General features: G+C 44.6%; 1 protein-coding gene across 1 annotated transcript in view; it reads right to left on the bottom strand.

Moving 5' to 3' along the window:
• GRM4 (glutamate metabotropic receptor 4) overlaps positions 1–16,595 on the bottom strand; it is a 267,421-nt gene extending 250,826 nt beyond the window's left edge. The window contains exon 1 of the mRNA XM_030221059.1: positions 16,173–16,595. Within this exon, the coding sequence (XP_030076919.1) occupies positions 16,173–16,574 (402 nt within the window). The 5' untranslated portion in view covers positions 16,575–16,595. The remainder of the gene's footprint in view (positions 1–16,172) is intronic.
• Positions 16,596–17,367: the final 772 nt, after the last annotated feature.

Genomic DNA, 17,367 nt, shown 5'->3' with positions numbered 1-17,367 from the left:
GACTCACCCATGCGCCTCCCATAGTCACACTCCCATTGCAGTTGTGCGTTAAAAGGTTTGCCTGTGGATCTTTATAGGACAGTGCTTAACAAGATGTACTCACAAATCCTAATTGGAGCCAATTAACTGCAATGGCCTGAAATTCAGACCGCAGGAGATAGTTGGGCTGTATCCCGCGGTCATCGCTGAACCCAAATATTCAATGCCGGGCTGTTTCCGGTGACCGACATTGACTGTCCGGTTTTAATTTGGCCAGTTCCAACTTAATCGGCCAAGCTGATTTTCAGGGCTAGCTGGTCAAGTTGGAGCCAGCCAAAGTTATTCCATCTATTGTGGCAGCCAAATATGGCCACCAAACTTGGCTGGCTCTGTGGTGGAAAACACTGGATAGTCTGTTGTATCACGTGATATAACCGGCTATCTTTAAGCCACTATACAGCTATCCAACATTGAATATCACTAGATAGCCGGATTGTCTCTCCGTGTCAGGTGTTCAGCGCTACATGCGTCTGGTAGCGCTATACAAATGCTATTAATAATAATAATAATAGCCAGAACTGAATATCACTGTATAGTGGCTTAAAGATATCACTGTTTCAGTGGTCAAACCGTTTTAAGTATCGGGTGGAATATTTCTTCAAGGTAAAGGGATTCTTTCTAATGTGCACCAGATTGCTTCATAGAGATCTCTAGGCCAGTTTATAGTTTATGAGAGGGTGTAAATTACTCCTTTTTTTTCTTTTTAAAGATTTGCTTCTCTCCATTTTCCTATGGATTTGGTGACACCTCTCCTCATTTGTGGACTTTATAACACGGAGTTTTTATTTCTATTGGTTGAAATATTTTCTTTGTTTCCTTTTCCAATATTTCCATCAAATTTGATGCTTTGAGTATATTTTTTTTGAAATAAAAATTTAAAAAAGGAGAAAAGGGACGTGTGGAGCATCAGCCTATCTGGGAGGAGCGACTGGTGTGTTGAGCAGCCTCAGTCAAAGACAAGAAGAGGAGTTTGTGGCACCATCATTCTACAGAAGGCAAGGAGGGGGGAGTATAATGCACAAACCTGCAAGAGAACAGAAGGAAGCACCAAACTAATGAGGGAGAGAGTCCTGGACCTGCTGAATATGTTAGACCAAATAACGACTATTCAAGAGATAGATCTGCATGCACTGCCTCCACTGCATGCAAATGTTTCTCATGCATATTCATTGTGGCTATCTTGAAAACCTAACTGACTGGGGGTACCCCAGGACAGGTTTGGGAACCAGTGACATAGGAGTTTATTCTAACACTGGAGCAGTGGCGTTCCTAGGGGAGGGCGGTGGGTGCGGTCCACCCCAGGTGCACGCCGCTGGGGGGGGGCACGTGCCTGTCGGTGTCGCTCGTTCATTGCTCCCTCTGCCCTGGAACAGGTTACTTCCTGTTCCGGGGCAGAGGGAGCATAGAATGAGCAAAGCCGACAGGCGCGGCACACCCCCCCCCCCCCCCCCAGCAGGTAAAAATGCACCCGGGGGGGTGTCATTTCGCCAGGGGGGGCACTGCACCCGGGGGGCGCATCGGCGATCCGCCCCGGGTGTCAGCCGCCCTAGGAATGCCACTGCACTGGAGGAACCATTCTACCATTATATGAAAGACTTAAAATTCAAGATGGCTGTCAAACTTACTGCCCAAGGAAGTGGAAGACTCAACTGACTTGTAACTAACTTATTATGATCCCTGCTGCTAGCACCAAGAGTCTCTCTCCCAGTGCCCATCCTCTGAATCTTACATGTCTTGTGTACCAAATGTTTCACTGAGATTTTTAACTTTTGGATAGTTATCTTCTCAGACACCGATCGGTGTCATGCCTGCATAGTGTTCTGATGAAGATTAGCCACAAAAGCATGGTGGAAAACAGCAATGCAGGAAGACTTTTCAAACACCTTAATATCTCCTCAGGACATATTAAACTAGATATTTTTGAAAAGGCTCTTCTTTCAGCTGGTAATTAAAAATAAAATCAGGTTCTCCTGTTTTTATACCATGCATTCCACATTAGAAACCTGTTCTCATTTATCTTGTCCTCACATTTGGGCCTCTTCCTCTGGACTATCTACTTTGGCCCTGTTGTATTGGCTCAGTCAAAGGAATGTCGATAACGTACTTGAGGTCTGCTGTAACACAGCTCTAGTTCTGTAACGTTATGTGACAAAACAAAAAAAACAGTGGGGTCCTTTTACTAAGCCGTGGTACAAAGTGGCCTGCGTTAGAGTAGGTGTGTGTATTGGACACGCGCCGGGCCTGTTTTTACCGTGTCTGCAAAAAATGGCTCTTTTTTTTTAATGAGATGGGAAAGGGGCATGCGGTAAAACTGAAACTGGCGCACGTTCAAAACCGGCCTCAGCCCTTAACGCCACCCGATGATCTAGGGGTAAGGGCTTATGTGCTACACACACAGTGACCGGTCGACAGGCGCCAACTGCCAATTAGCGCTGGAAACGACACGCATGGGAGGAAATAAATAAATAAATCACCTAGGCATTGTAAGCATGCACCAAATCTACAATTACCACCAGGAGGCGCAGTAGCCTGGTGATCATCTCTTTTTTAGGCGCACGCTGCATGCACTTAGCGCCTAACGCGCCTCTGTAAAAGGCCCCCAATGTTAATGATTCACATTTAGTAATTTGTTTAATCACCTTTCATAAAGAACATCAAAGAACTGAGCAATAATTAAGGTAACATCAAAAAGATCAAAGAAAGATATACATAACACAACAATGACTGAGACAAGACCAACAGATTTAAGAGGACAAGACACACCGGTAACAAGACACGACCTGAAGACTCACTACTAACACATTTGACAGAGTCCTCAGGGAACATACAAAAGGATACTAACACATACTCAGGAATACATTAATCAGGGCCCCTTTTACAAAGCGGCAGTAAGCCCAAAGCAAGCTTACCGCTCACGAAAAAGGAACTAGCTCCGGGCTGTGGGTAGCGGTAAGCAGTGGCGTTCCTAGGGGGGCTGACACCCGGGGCGGATCGCCGATGCGCCCCGCCCCCCGGGTGCAGCGCCCCCCCCTCCCCCCGGAACAGCGCAACACCCCCCGGCGAAAGAACTCCCGATCCCCCGCGAAAGAACCCCCCCCAGGTGCAAGCCGCTGGGGGGGGTGCCGTGCGCCTGCCGGCTCTTTGTTTTCATGCTCCCTCTGCCCCGGAACAGGAAGTAACCTGTTCCAGGGCAAAGGGATCATGAAAACGAAGAGCCGGCAGGCGCGCAACACCCCCCCCAGTGGCGTGCACCCAGGGCGGACCGCCCCACCGCCCCCCCCCCCTTGGTACGCCACTGGCGGTAAGGGCTCCCCCCCCCCCCCCGAAATGGCTGCACGGCAATTGCTTCACTTGCCACACGGCCTTTTCCTAAAAAAAAAAAAAAAGAAAGACCTACCTTTTACCCGCTGTGGTAAAAGGGGGCCTCGGCAAGCATCAAAAACATGCACCAACACCAGTGCAGGTTTTCCTTTTTGCCGCAGCTCGGTAAAAGGAGCTCCAGCTTCTAAAACACTACTACTACTACTACTTATCATTTCTAAAGCGCTACTAGACGTACGCAGCGCTGTACACTTGAACATGAAGAGACAGTCCCTGCTCGACAGAGCTTACAATCTAATCAAGACAGACAAACAGGACAAATAAGGGATAAGGACAAAGAGCAGCAAGATTCCATGCAGAATCCCAAAGAGTAGCAAGATTCTGGAATCCCACTGTAGCAAGATTCTGTGTGGAATCCCAAAGAGTAGCAAGATTCCGGAATCCCAAAGACTACTACTTATCATTTCTAAAGCGCTACTAGATGTACGCAGCGCTGTACACTTGAACATGAAGAGACAGTCCCTGCTCGACAGAGCTTACAATCTAATTAGGACAGACAGGACAAACAAGCGATAAGGGAATATTAAAGTGAGGAAGATAAAATAAGGGTTCAGAACAAGTGAATAAGGGTTAGGAGTTAAAAGCTGCATCAAAAAGGTGGGCTTTTAGCTTAGATTTGATGACTGCCAGAGATGGAGCTTGACGTACCGGCTCAGGACATGAAGTATGCTTCTGTTCTACAAAAAAATTCTTTTCTGTCTAAAAATGGAACCACATTTTGTTTGCAAGAGCTAGAAAGCGTAGCACCAAGGGTCTTCCATTCAAAGGTTAATTTGCCAAACAACCCTGCCCAGGTACAAAGCCTGTGGTACTTTGTATCTAATTTCCCTTTGAATATTGACCACAGGTACAACTGACTCCAGGATTTTGCACCTCTTTGCTGGTGAAATACATTTGAAGAAATAATGTATTAAACAAAATTCAAGGCAGTTTTATCCTCAGATTTAAAATGATCATTCTCTCAATTAAGATTTTGGTTCCCTACAACATAAGGTTTGTTTTCTTTATCAATGTTTATCCATACTAGGCTTGGATTAGATTATATCAGGGTTTTTACACCTGAAAGGTGATATCACTTTCCAAATCATTGTCTCAAAATCCATGCTCATCACTAAAATTCTAGATCCCTATTAGCCTTGTGATGCAATCGGTGGGTCCCTTGCCTATTGTACCCAGGCCCTGAGTCCAAATCCTGAACCGGAAACTCTGTCAGGTAGTCGGCCTCTGTCTAACTCAGCCACCCATCCATTTTCAGTCACTAAAGGAGTATCCAGCCTTAGCCAGGGGGTAAAGATGACTGGGGAAGGAAATGCCAAACGGCCTTCTAATAGTCTGCCAAGAAACCATCACACAAGTGGCAGCCCCCCCCCCCCCTAATTCATTCACAACTTGTGTACAGGGGCTTCCTACCTTTTCCTACCTACCATCACGATATGATGGATATTCTGCTTTCTATGACAAAACAAATGTTTATGAGTCACTGGAAGATGTGACCTTTTGGTAGAATACCATTCTTCGACTTTACAAATTTGAATCTTTTCCAGCAGCTAAGTATAATAGAACAACTACTATTATAAAGATATAACAACCTGTTCAATTCCACTGCAGAAAGGCTCGACATGCAACCTATTTTTAGTTGTGCATGACTACAAATTGTCCCAGTGCTCTCTGTCCTGTTCTTTCCTTTTTCACTTGGTTAAATATTAATAAAACTCATTGAACATTTCATAAAAGGAAGAAAGAAAATGCAGTGTACACAAGCAACCCCTTAACTCAGCTAAAAGTAAGTTCTCTGTGGAACCCCACAGGTACCTTTAGCCAGGTTATGAATGAGCAATTTTCAGTCAGCCTTTAACCCAGGAATAGTGCTGTCGATGAGCACAAATTAGCCTACATTTGCACTGCTGAATCCATCATTACAATCGCAATACGGGACCTCCCCTAAAATGAAGCCCTAGATGAATGGGTCCAAGATTTCGAACTGGGTATGTGAGAGGAGAGCTAGTCTTTCCTGAAGGAGAGACAGGGGAACAGACCAGGAGGGAGCTGGGTAAAGGACAGGAAGAGAGAATTAGCACTGCTAAGGCCCTGGGGGAGGATCGTGAGGGCCCCGGGAAGTTACTCTGTCTTGCAAGGCATCCTCTGAACTTTGGAAATGTAAAGGTGACCCAATTTCTAAAAATGGTCACGATTTAAACGAAAGAAGCCCTTTGGATAGAGAGGGAAAGCTAGGGGTGTTTCCTCAAACACCCACCCTCATTCTGCAATAGGTCACATAAGGTTAGGCATCAATATGCTTGTGTAAATTATAGGCTACCAGCACTTTGTGATTGTTCCAGTTACGTGTGTAAGTGCTAGCCGTGCACTCACTGGTATTCTATAGCATAGGTGCACAACTCAATTATGGCTAGATTCGGTAAATGGTGCTCAATACTATTCTATAATGGGCAGTCAAAGATGAGCAGCAGTGCCCACATTTGGGTGCACATTCCCGGTATTCTATAACACTGCATGCAAATTTTAGGAATGTCCCTGACCCACCCATGCACCTCCCATGGCCACTCCCCCCTTTTGGGTTGCGCACTGTGGGATTTGAGCGTACATTGTTATAAAAATGTACACCCAGTTCCAAACTGGTGCCGATTAGCATCCAATTATTGGCACTAATTGGCTCCTTAGCCAATTACTTGTATATCCATCTTGGGTCAATGCCCACATAGTGCACAGCTTTGGACGCCATATATAGGGGGTTACCTCTGGATTCTATATAGCATGCCTAGCATTCCACACTGAAATCCAAGCATATTCTATAACAACGTGTACACCTTAATTAGCTTAACAAGCCAATCAGAATTTAACAAGCAATAATGAGCACTAATTGACAATAATTAGAATTTATACGCACAAATTGCTAAGAGTTCCTGGACATCTTCACTGGTGCTCCTCATAACTCATGCCAATACCTTGGAACTCCCCCATTTTTCAACGAAGAATCAGACCCTTCATTCAATTCTGGTCGTCGTATCTCAAAAAAGATGTAACGGAATTAGAAAAGGTTCAAAGAAGAGCGACTAAAATGATAAAGGGGATGGAGCTCCACCCCTTAAGAGAAAAGGCTGAAGAGGTTAGGGCTCTTCAGCTTGGAAAAGAGACAGCTGAGGGGGGATACAAACTTATTTTACCACCTACGGAAACTGCCTCCAGCCTGGGCTCCTGTTGCTTCTTTGTCACTAACGGTTTCCCACTTCTTTTTCCAGTCTACAGTCTATTTTACTAAGGCACACTAACAGATTTAGCACATGCTAATGGGTAGTGTACATTAAATGATAAGATGCCCATTATATTCCTATGTGGAAAATAAGCCAGCAGATCAGTATAACATCAAAAGGACTTTATTAAAGATACCATACGTAAAACAGTTGCCCAACACAGGCCGTGTTTCGCCCACAAAGGGCTGCGTCAGGGGCTAGATTGTATCTTTCTGAAAAGAACAATTTCAACTCACATACCAGCTCAAGGAAGTAACGTAGAAAAAAAACAGAATAAAACGGCATGACCTATTGTGTTTCCAAATCGCCAGTGAATACTTCACTATCAAAGCTGGAAAAGGACCCTCATTATATTCCTATGGGCATCTTATCATTTAGCACATACTAATCATTAGCGTGCACTAAATCTGTTAGTGTGTCTTAGTAAAAGAACCCCTTAAACACTAAGGGCCCCTTTTACCAAAGTGCTGTAAAAGGGGTCCTGTGGTAAAGTTGGTTGTGGATTCGCAGCATGGTAAAAGACCAAAAAAAAAGGAAATGGCTTTGTGATAAGTGTACACTTGTCGAACAGCCATTTCCAGGGGGAGCCCTTACCATTTAGGAGACAGTAAGGGCTACCAAGCTAACCCAGCGGTAACTGGGCAGTGCGCGGTGCTGCCTGATTAGAAAACATAGAAACATGATGGCAGATAAAGGCCATATGACCCATCCAGTCTGCCCATCCTCTGTAACCCCTAACTCTTCCTGTTCCTAAGCGATCCCGCATGCTTATCCCATGCCTTTTTAAATTCTGGAACAGCCTTCGACTCCACCACCTCCACCGGGAGGCCATTCCACGCCTCCACCACCCTTTCTGTGAAATAATACTTCCTTAGGTTACTCCTAAGCCTATATTCCCTCTTAACTTTGTCGTATGCCCCCTCATTCCAGAGCTCTCCTTCATTTGAAAAAGGCTCTCTTCCTGTACATAAGTACATAAGTAATGCCACACTGGGAAAAGACCAAGGGTCCATCGAGCCCAGCATCCTGTCCACGACAGCGGCCAATCCAGGCCAAGGGCATCTGGCAAGCTTCCCAAACGTACCAACATTCTATACATGTTATTCCTGGAATTGTGGATTTTTCCCAAGTCCATGTAGTAGTGGTTTATGGACTTGTCCTTTAGGAAACCCGTCTAACCCCTTTTTAAACTCTGCCAAGCTAACTGCCTTCACCATGTTCTCCGGCAACGAATTCCAGAGTTTAATTATGCGTTGGGTGAAGAAAGGTTTTTTCCGGTTTGTTTTAAATTTACTACACTGTAGTTTCATCGCATGCCCCCTAGTCCTAGTATTTTTGGAAAGCGTGAACAGATGCTTCACATCCACCTGTTCCATTCCACTCATTATTTTATATACCTCTATCGTGTCTCCCCTCAGCCGTCTCTTCTCCAAACTGAAAAGCCCTAGCCTCCTTAGTCTTTCTTCATAGGGAAGTCGTCCCATCCCCGCTATCATTTTAGTCGCCCTTCGCTGCACCTTTTCCAATTCTACTATATCTTTCTTGAGATGCGGCGGCCAGAATTGAACACAATACTCAAGGTGCAGTCGCACCATGGAGCGATACAACGGCATTATAACATCCTCACACCTGTTTTCCATACCATTCCTAATAATACCCAACATTCTATTCGCTTTTCTAGCCGCAGCAGCACACTGAGCAGAAGGTTTCAGTGTATTATCGACACCCAGAGATATTTAAATGTTTCTATCATGTCTCCTCTCTCCCTCCTCTCTTCCAGTGTAAACATGTTGAGGTTCATAAGCCTGTCCCTATAATTCTTGCATTCAAGACCACTTACTGATTTCGTAGCCGCCCTCTGGACCGACTCCATCCTGTTTATATCTTTCCGTAGGTGCGGTCTCCAGAACTGCACGCAGTACTCCAAATGAGGCCTCACCAGAGACTTATACAACGGCACTATCACCTCCTTTTTCCTGCTGGTCATGCCTCTCTTTATGCACTCAAGCATCCTTCTGGCTTTGACCGTCACTTTTCTACCTGTTTGAAAGCTTTAAGGTCTTCAGACACAATCACCCCCAAGTCCCGCTCTTCCTTTGCACACTGAAGCACTACACCCCCTATATACTGTACCGTTCCATCGGACTGCCAGGTAAGTCTCTGGCACCAAAAAAGGAATCCATCATGCCAGAAATGGCATGTGGTGGGGGGCAGCACTGCCACCAGCTTCCACGGTTATGCCAAAATGAAGCATGGCAAAGCGGCAGTATGTATGAATATACACATACCACCGCTTTGCAAAAATGGCCCTAAGTGAAAGTAAAATTCTTTCCTCCAAGTTGGGTGTCTCTGCAACTTGTCCAGGCAAAAAGTTGATTTCTTGCACTCGGTAAATAGAAGGAGCTTCTGTGAGGGGCTTAGTGGAAGGACCGATAAATCCTCAACTCAAATGGCTCTTATTTTCTGGTTAGTGCCTGAGCTGGAATCCAGCATGCAAGTATAGAAGACAAGTCCATACACTAGCCATAGGAGCTGACTCTGTGGGTGCGGTGGGTGCTTGAGCACCCCCAATATTGAGAAAATTCCTTGTATGTGTCCAGGGAGGGGTTATTTCCATTAAGCTTAGCACCCCCAATAATTTTGAAAAGTTGGCTCCTATGACATTAGCACCTAGAAACACTTGCCACTTACATGCATGAAAGGTGGCATTAATTAACAGTCACTTGTGTGGAGTGGAGGAGTAGGGCTAGTGCAATGGACTTTGATCCTGGGGAACTGGGTTTGATTCCCAATGCAGCTGCTTGTGACTCTGGGCAAGTCACTTAGCCCTCCGTTGCCCCAGGTACAAATAATTACCTGTGTATACTCACGTAAACTGCTTTGAATGTAGTTGCAAAAAATATCAAGTCCCATTTCCCTTTCCCACTGGGTGCTATTAAATAAGTGCTATAATACCTAATGCAAGGAGGCATGAGCATGGGCAGGCCATAGGTGTGTCTCTCAGTTACATGTGTTGTTTATAAAGGCATGCCAACTTACACTCACCATTGATAAAGCATAAGATGGCATTTTGCATGCTAGTATTCTGTAATGGAGTCTTCACACCAAGATGTTGTAATAGAATTGGCACTAACTGCATGGCATTGGGACACCAGTTTATAGAATTGTTGTCTTAGTGCCCAGCAGCTAGCTACTACTTGCTGAAGATTCCCTCAGCAGTTGCACCAGTGTCCCTCCTTCCTCTCCCCTCCTACTCCTTCTCTCAGTCTCTGTATCCTTCCCATCTTTCTTTCTCCCTCACTCCTGCTCTTTGCCAAAATTTCTCTTCATTTCTCATACCATACCTTTTACTGTCATGCCAAAGTAATACATATAATCAAATACTCCTTCCTCTAATTTCCTATCCTTTCTCTCACTTTTGAAATACTTCTTCCTCTCCCATTCTTTCCCCCTTTCCTTGTTCTCTCTCTCTCTCTCTCTCATCTTTCTTTTTTCTCACCTTCTCCTCCCCACTCCTGTGATCCCTCTCTAAGTATTTTTCTTTCACACTCTCCCTCCCTCCCCCCTTTTGCTGTGTCTTCCTTCTTCACACACATCTCCCTCCTTCTTGTTCCCTCTCCCTTGCCCCTTAAGTTCCTCCTGTTTCTTTCTCTCCCTTTTCCCCTTTCTCCCCTTGTCTTTACTAATTTGTATTATTTTCATTATTTAATATCTGCCTCATCCGCTGCTAAGCATTAAACACACTGTAAAAGCAATTCAGGAAAATCTGGTTCCATCAGCAGTGTAGTTTTTCCCTGCATTAACAGCTCTCAATTCCCTGAGGGATAAGTGAATGGGTTTTCAGCTCATGCAAAGGAAAAGAACCCTCCTAGATTTCTATTTATTTTAAAGCTGCTGAGGACCCCAGAGCAAGAGCTGACCTCAGCCCTGAGAAAATATCTTGTTTTCTACGTGTTTCTCCCTTTCTGAGTGTCTCTTCCCATTCACTCCTATTATGTCTCTCTTTCTTTTCAACTCTGTTCTATTTCCCCTTCTCTAGGTCTCTCTTTCTTTCTGCTCTTCACCTTCCCTTCTCACTCTCTTTATATGTTTCTATCCCTCTTACGTACCACCAGTGCTTTTTTTAAAGGGGGTACTTGGGGGTACGGAGTACCGGCACCTTTTCCATTGCTAAAATCAGGGCTTTTTTTGAGGGGGGTACTTGGGGGTACCGAGTACCAGCACTTTTTCTATTGTTTGCAAAAATTGACCCATGAGCCTCAAGTTTTAAATGAAAGAGCTCAGGCTTTACACACAAATTCTGCCTTGCCATAGATTCTGTGACTGGTTGCAGGGGGCCTGGCTATTGTGGGGTGGGTCCACAACCCCACCCTGAAGGGTAGCCTAGCATTTGCTAGAAAAAACGCACTGCATATCACTCATACAGTTTTTCAATCTCGCTCCCTCCCCCTTTCTGTTTGTTTAACCCTGCCTTCCACCCTCCATTTCTCCCTTTTATGAATGCGGATTGAGGAAATGTGCTATGTGTTGCTAGAGAAGAGAGGATGGCAATTTTCAGAAGGAATTCACTAGGCAGCTAATTTTAGCCAATCAAATTCTATTTGGGTCCACGGAGTTTGTTCTGTTTTGGGCTTACCTTCTGTCTCCCTCTCAGACACAATTTCTATCTCCTTCATTCTCTGCCTCCTTTTATTACTCCCTGCTCTCCCTATCCTGGTTTCTCCCGCTCTGTGCTAAGTCAGGAGAATCTCACTGCCTTGGTACTTACACAGGCTCCTTTCTTCACGGTGCAGTTTCAAGCATTCTGGCTCAAATTGTGCCTCTTTGAACTTTTAATATCATGTACATTTCCAGACAACACCACTGTGATATTTGAAAGCCTGCACTTCCCTCTCAGAGACTGAAATTACCACCAAGCTTATTTCAATGCTGCCTCCTAGAAGATTAAAGACTCCATGAACAGCAGAAAATCACTAGGCTTTCTAGGTGACTCTGTTGTCTCCTTTCCTCAGATATATAAGTAAAAGGAAGACATGACAGGTAACAGTAAAAAATAAAAAGAAGATTTTGTATACAAAATTGCATAAATGAAAACAATAAAATAAATAGGAAGGTGGATTTAAAGAGGCAGAGAATCAGAAGAGAGCATATATTTTGAACAAAGACTTGTGAAGCCCCATTTTGCATAGAATTTTGAGGTACTACTACTACTACTTAACATTTCTAAAGTGCTACTAGGGTTATGCAGCGCTGTACAATTTACATAGAGGGACAGTCCCTGCTCAAAAGAGCTTACAATCTAGTAGACAAGTGAACGGTCAAATTGATGGGAAATGGAACATCCGGGTCAGGACATTCACAATTCTCACAGTATTTTACAAAAGGATCTGCACTTTCTTAGGGCTGCCACCACTATCACCACCACCACACTATCCCTCCCCCTGCACATGCTTAGTTTTCACAAAAACCAAACATGCATGGAGAAGGGCCCAGCATAGCAGTGGCTGCCCATAGAAAGTGCTGTTCACTGCCAGGTCGCTGATGTAGAACCTCTATGTGCTTTGAAAATGAGCTGATTAATAAATGCTTGTTGGCTTGCCACTAAGCACCAGCTTCAGGTATTTGGAGTCTTGGAGGGGAGCATGGAGAGCAGGGGGGCTGAACCCAAAGTGATGGGGCTCAGGACCCATTGTGGCTATGCCACTGCCGGGCAGGAGCCTCCCCTTCCAGGTTAAACCCTTTTGAATATCAAGTCCATAAGTTTTTGGCCTGCCTTAACTACACCCTCAACACACTCCTTTTGTGTCTGTGCCTTCCAAGCTTCTAAAAGGGTAAATAGCAGCTTTCTGAACTTGCCGTTTACATGTGCAGCCAATCTACATGGACAAGGCTTCTAAAATGGCCTCCTTACTCTGTATTCACACTGGAGGGACATGGCAGGGACATAGGGGAACGTGGAGCTTCTGAAAGAAGACAAGGCGATGGGATCTGATGAGGTACATTCTAAAATACTGGAAGAGCTGAAGGAGATGCTAACTGTGCTCTCCTGCATTTCTGTTCAACTTATTTATGACATTTATTACTCATTTTTATGAAGAACAAATCTACTTAGCTCGTCCCTTAAAACAGGAAAGGTTCCAGGGCTGACGTAGTCCCTGTCCATAAAAGCAGGTGCATGGAGGAAGGAAAATACTACAGACCTATTAAGGTTAATATCAACAGAAAACAAAGAAATGTAATATATAGTGACGAATTCAATAGTGGAACGAGGACACAGGCAACAGGATTTCCTAAAGGATCTCTGATAGGCACATGGACAAACTGGGTGAATCAGGTGGTCTAGGTCTACTGATATTGTCTCTGTTTTAATTTCCATCTCGGGTCATTAACATGGGCTGTCCTCAAAGACCTGAGCAGCATTTTGTGATCCATTCGGTATTCAGAATGTTCCAGGTACCCCAGTACCATTCAATGATACTGAGCTGTAGTCAAAGGAGAGCTCAGTTAACCAGTGATACAGGAAGCATTGAAGGTCATCATCTCCTGTTGACTCTTGGTGCACCCGTATCAGGCTCCCATGGTCAAGTGATTCATGTCTTTTGTGGCAATGTCTGGGGCTAATAAAACCAAAAGGGATGATATAGGGAAGGAAATTTCAACCAGCTGACCAGAGACCCAACATAGCACCAGTCTATTACAATGACCAATAATGCTATTAGTATGTCACATGGAACAAAATAACATCATTTTTCACAATGGAGATTTTCTATGTCATACAAGGGCATAGGACAGTAAACCAAACTCCCACATAAGAACATGGCATAGTGTAATTTCCCCTCCCTGTATGAGAGCATTCAGCAACCCAATTGCCTACCATCATACCCTGTATAGAAGTATGGACCAGTCCAACTACCATTCTCCATATAACAGCATAAAACATTTTAACTGCTCTCCTTCCATAAATGTATGGAACAGCCTAACTTCCATCCCTGAAAATATGATATAAACATCCCAACTATTGCCTCCCAGGGTAGAGTATAGCACATCCCAACTATTGTTCCAGGTGGAGCAACACATGTGTAGACAGGCACACTATAGGCTCACATCAGCTAGTCTAGCTGTCTGATTGGTTGACTGGCCGCCAACATTCTATAACATACTTACTTTGGTTCTAACATACACTGCAACATAGAAACCAGTGTACTGCAAGATTTTTTTTTTTTTTGGTGGGGGGGTTGCATTATATTTAGCTTTCTGTGACTGTGCCAGTCTCTGTGGATTCTGTGGCACATACGTTATGGTTTTATGGGGATGTGATGTGACCCAGCTTCTGAAGGCAGATTTTAGGCCACTCCTGGCTTTCAGTCCCCAATTCTCTTGCATATGGTATCTGTAACGCTGAGCCCAAACAGAAGAAGCAAGATGACAAATGGGATGAAAGATCACAAACTTAAAGCTGACCAAAAGTCTTTCTGTACACAATGAATCACATCACATTTCTGGTTTTAGCAGCCATTCATTCATTATGGTGTTCGTTTTCAAAGTGCAAGTTATAATTTAATTTACTGTCCACTTTTCTTACCAACATATCAGAAAGAAGGGAAAAAAAACTGCAGAAACTCAGAATAATGTCCTGCTTTTCATATACGCTGGTCTCGCAGCTGAGTAGCTTCCTCGCTAGTCTTTAAAAAACCTTCTTTTTCATCTGTATATTCTTTTAACTATTTATCAGTTTTTTAGATTTTTAATTATTATTTTGAAAATTCATGTCATTAAATCTTCTTAAATGGACTGGAACAGGACACTTATCTGAATTCCAAGTCGGTTCGCTCAACAGAGCACTACTGTTTCACTCTAAGCTTCCTCAAGAGATTCACCGATATAATTTTGAGTTTAATTGGTTGCCAGGGTTGGCATCTTTTTTAAAAGTCGGGTGCCATCTTGGATTCCAGCTGCGATTTGAGAAAGAATGAAAAGTATTTGGCAGGTATCATTTCTGTGCTTTGAAGAATCTAGTCAGGCAAGTTTTTAATACCAATAAGAACCAACAGAAAGTTTAACTGAGTCTTGTTTTTATAGGACAAGGTTTTGCAAGAGTATCCGTGATGCTCCTGAGAAAGCTTAGAGTGAGACAGTAGCGCTCTGTTGAGCAAACTGGCTTGGAATTCAGATAGTGTCTCATTTCAATCCATTTAAGATGATGTTAATGACATGAATTTTTTAAATAATAATTAAAAATCTAAAATCAAACATATAAACGGCGAGTGACCGTACTCACTCGCAAATGCGCAGTAGAGACCTTCTCTGCCCCGCCCCCGCGTCAATACGTGATGATGGGGGGCGGAACACAGAGGGTCTGTACTGCGCATTTCTGAGGGAGGGACACCGCCTTCTAACGCTTCCCCCACCTGAGTCGCCGCCGCCACCCACCTTCTACCCGGTCGGGCCCTCGCTCCACTATTGAAACAGCGAGGGTCCGGGAACGCAGCACTGAGCTCTGCTGAGCTGCCGACATCACCCTTCCTTCTTCTTCTCTGCCTCTGTCCCGCCCTCGACGACGTTACGTCACACGAGGGCGGGACAGGCAGAGAAGAAGAAGGAAGGCCGACGTCGGCAGCTCAGCAGAGCTCAGTGCTGCGTTCCCGGACCCTCGCTGTTTCAATAGCGGAGCGAGGGCCCGGCCGGGTGGAAGGTGGGTGGTGACGGCTCGGGGGGGGGGGCAGCGGCAAACTCGGCGGCGGGGGCGGGCCCTTCAACCCCCCCTTCCTATAATAGCCCGTTTTTACGGGCTCAAAAGCTAGTTGATAAATAATTAAAACAAAAGAACATAAAGATGAAAAAGAAGGAGGCTTTTTAAGACCAGTGAGGAAGCTACTCAGCTGCAAGCAGTGGTGTAGCTAGGTAGGGCACCAGGGGAGTGACAGCTCCCCTACACGAACTTCAGACAGCACCAGCGCCTATTTTTCAGGTGGTCCATCGCAACTACACAGTGCATGCGTGTGCCCCTCTGCTCCCCGTGGCGTTACAACCTGAATACACCTCTGGCTGCATGTATGAAAAGCAGGACATTATTCTGAGTTTCTGCAGTCTTTTTCCTCCTTTCTGATATCTTGGTAAGCAAAATGGACAGTGAATTAAATTATAATTTGCACTTTGTTGAATATTGAAGAGTTTCTTGGAGCAAATTAATAGCCAACAAACATTTATTAATTGGCTCATTTTCAAAACACATATACTTACAAAGCCTATGTGCTTTGAAAAATGAGCCTCCACATTTCCAAACATGTCCATCAGAATGCTGTTACTTACATGATGAACTTAAGACAGTTTCCTTTAATTGCAAACCTTTATCTTTCATGAGTCCCAGGTTGCATTCTTTGGGTCATCCTGCTGAATGTACCTTGAAAAGTCTTCGAACTGAGTTCTAAGTTAATTGAATAGACAGTAGAATCTACAAAAATAAAAGAACCCATTAGGACGTACCTTGAAAAGCCGCAGAATGTTGGCTACCATAATAGAGACCGAGCTACCAGAGGCTCCGATAACTCCCACCACACGCTCTGGCTTGGTAATGATGGGGGGCCCACCATTAATACAGCGCACATCTGTGCTGTCCTTCTCAATTAAAGCCTGGACGAAGGTGAGTGACTGTTCCAAGGCATGAGTGTCACGGGAGCAGGTATCAAGGATGCGAGCTCCCAGAGTGATGTTAGGGAGTAGGTCTGGGTCATTGTTGATGCGATCCAAAGCATAGAGCATTGCCTCCAATCGATGGATACCCTTTTCCTTCTTCAGTTCCCCACAGGCCTTGCCCTCAGCTCCCCGCCCATGGACTGGGAAGAGACCCCCCAGGGTGATATCTCCGTCTATCCGGATGGAGTTCATATGAGGCTGCCCATGGCCCTTTGGTTTTGCAGACACCAGATTGTACCAACAACACCATCCACTCAGGAGCAAAAAGAAGGTGAGATATTCCAGGCGCAAACAGACTGCACTCTTTCCAGCCATTTCCAGGAAAACAAGTAACCTCATCAATTTAAGAGAAACACATTGAGACCACAATTTCTTTCCCCCTACTCCACAATCTCTTCCACATTGGCAGTAGCTTGTAAATGTATTCTGTGGTTGTGGTGGGAAGGTGGGAAGCTCAAAAAGGGGAGGCTGAGGCAGCACAATTACTGATTTTCCTACTGTTTTGGCACTCTTGAACAGTCAGCCACTGGAGCAGAAGCATGGCTTCACTGTTTTGTCTTGTACACATATGGATTTTCCATTAGCCTCTTGTTAGAAACTCCCAGCTACATTCTTAGAATCCATCTCCAGGCATGGACAGAAGAGAGAAAAAGGGCCCCTTGATGTTCTTTAATGCACTTTCTCCTAACCCTCCGGAGGATATCTCTTGTCAAGAGGTTGCAGGAAGACTCCAAATTTTGCATAATTTTGCACTAAGCAAAAAGTATTTTCTTGATTCCCTTTGTTATCATCACTGAAAAGTAAAGAAAAGGAAATGAGAGAATTTTTTTTTTTAAAACGCACATACATGAGATTAACAAGTTTTCATGCCTTCATCACAAGACCTGCACACTGTACGCAGTCTAGTTGCCACCTGGACAGTTCCCACTCACCTATTCCCGCCTGGACAATTCCCTCTTAGAACTGTTCTCCCCTGGTTATTTCT

Source organism: Microcaecilia unicolor, chromosome 12, assembly GCF_901765095.1.
Source record: "Microcaecilia unicolor chromosome 12, aMicUni1.1, whole genome shotgun sequence".
Classification (NCBI taxonomy): domain Eukaryota; kingdom Metazoa; phylum Chordata; class Amphibia; order Gymnophiona; family Siphonopidae; genus Microcaecilia; species Microcaecilia unicolor.
Note: the sequence above shows the minus strand (reverse complement) of the source record. Positions and strands in the feature narration are given on the sequence as shown.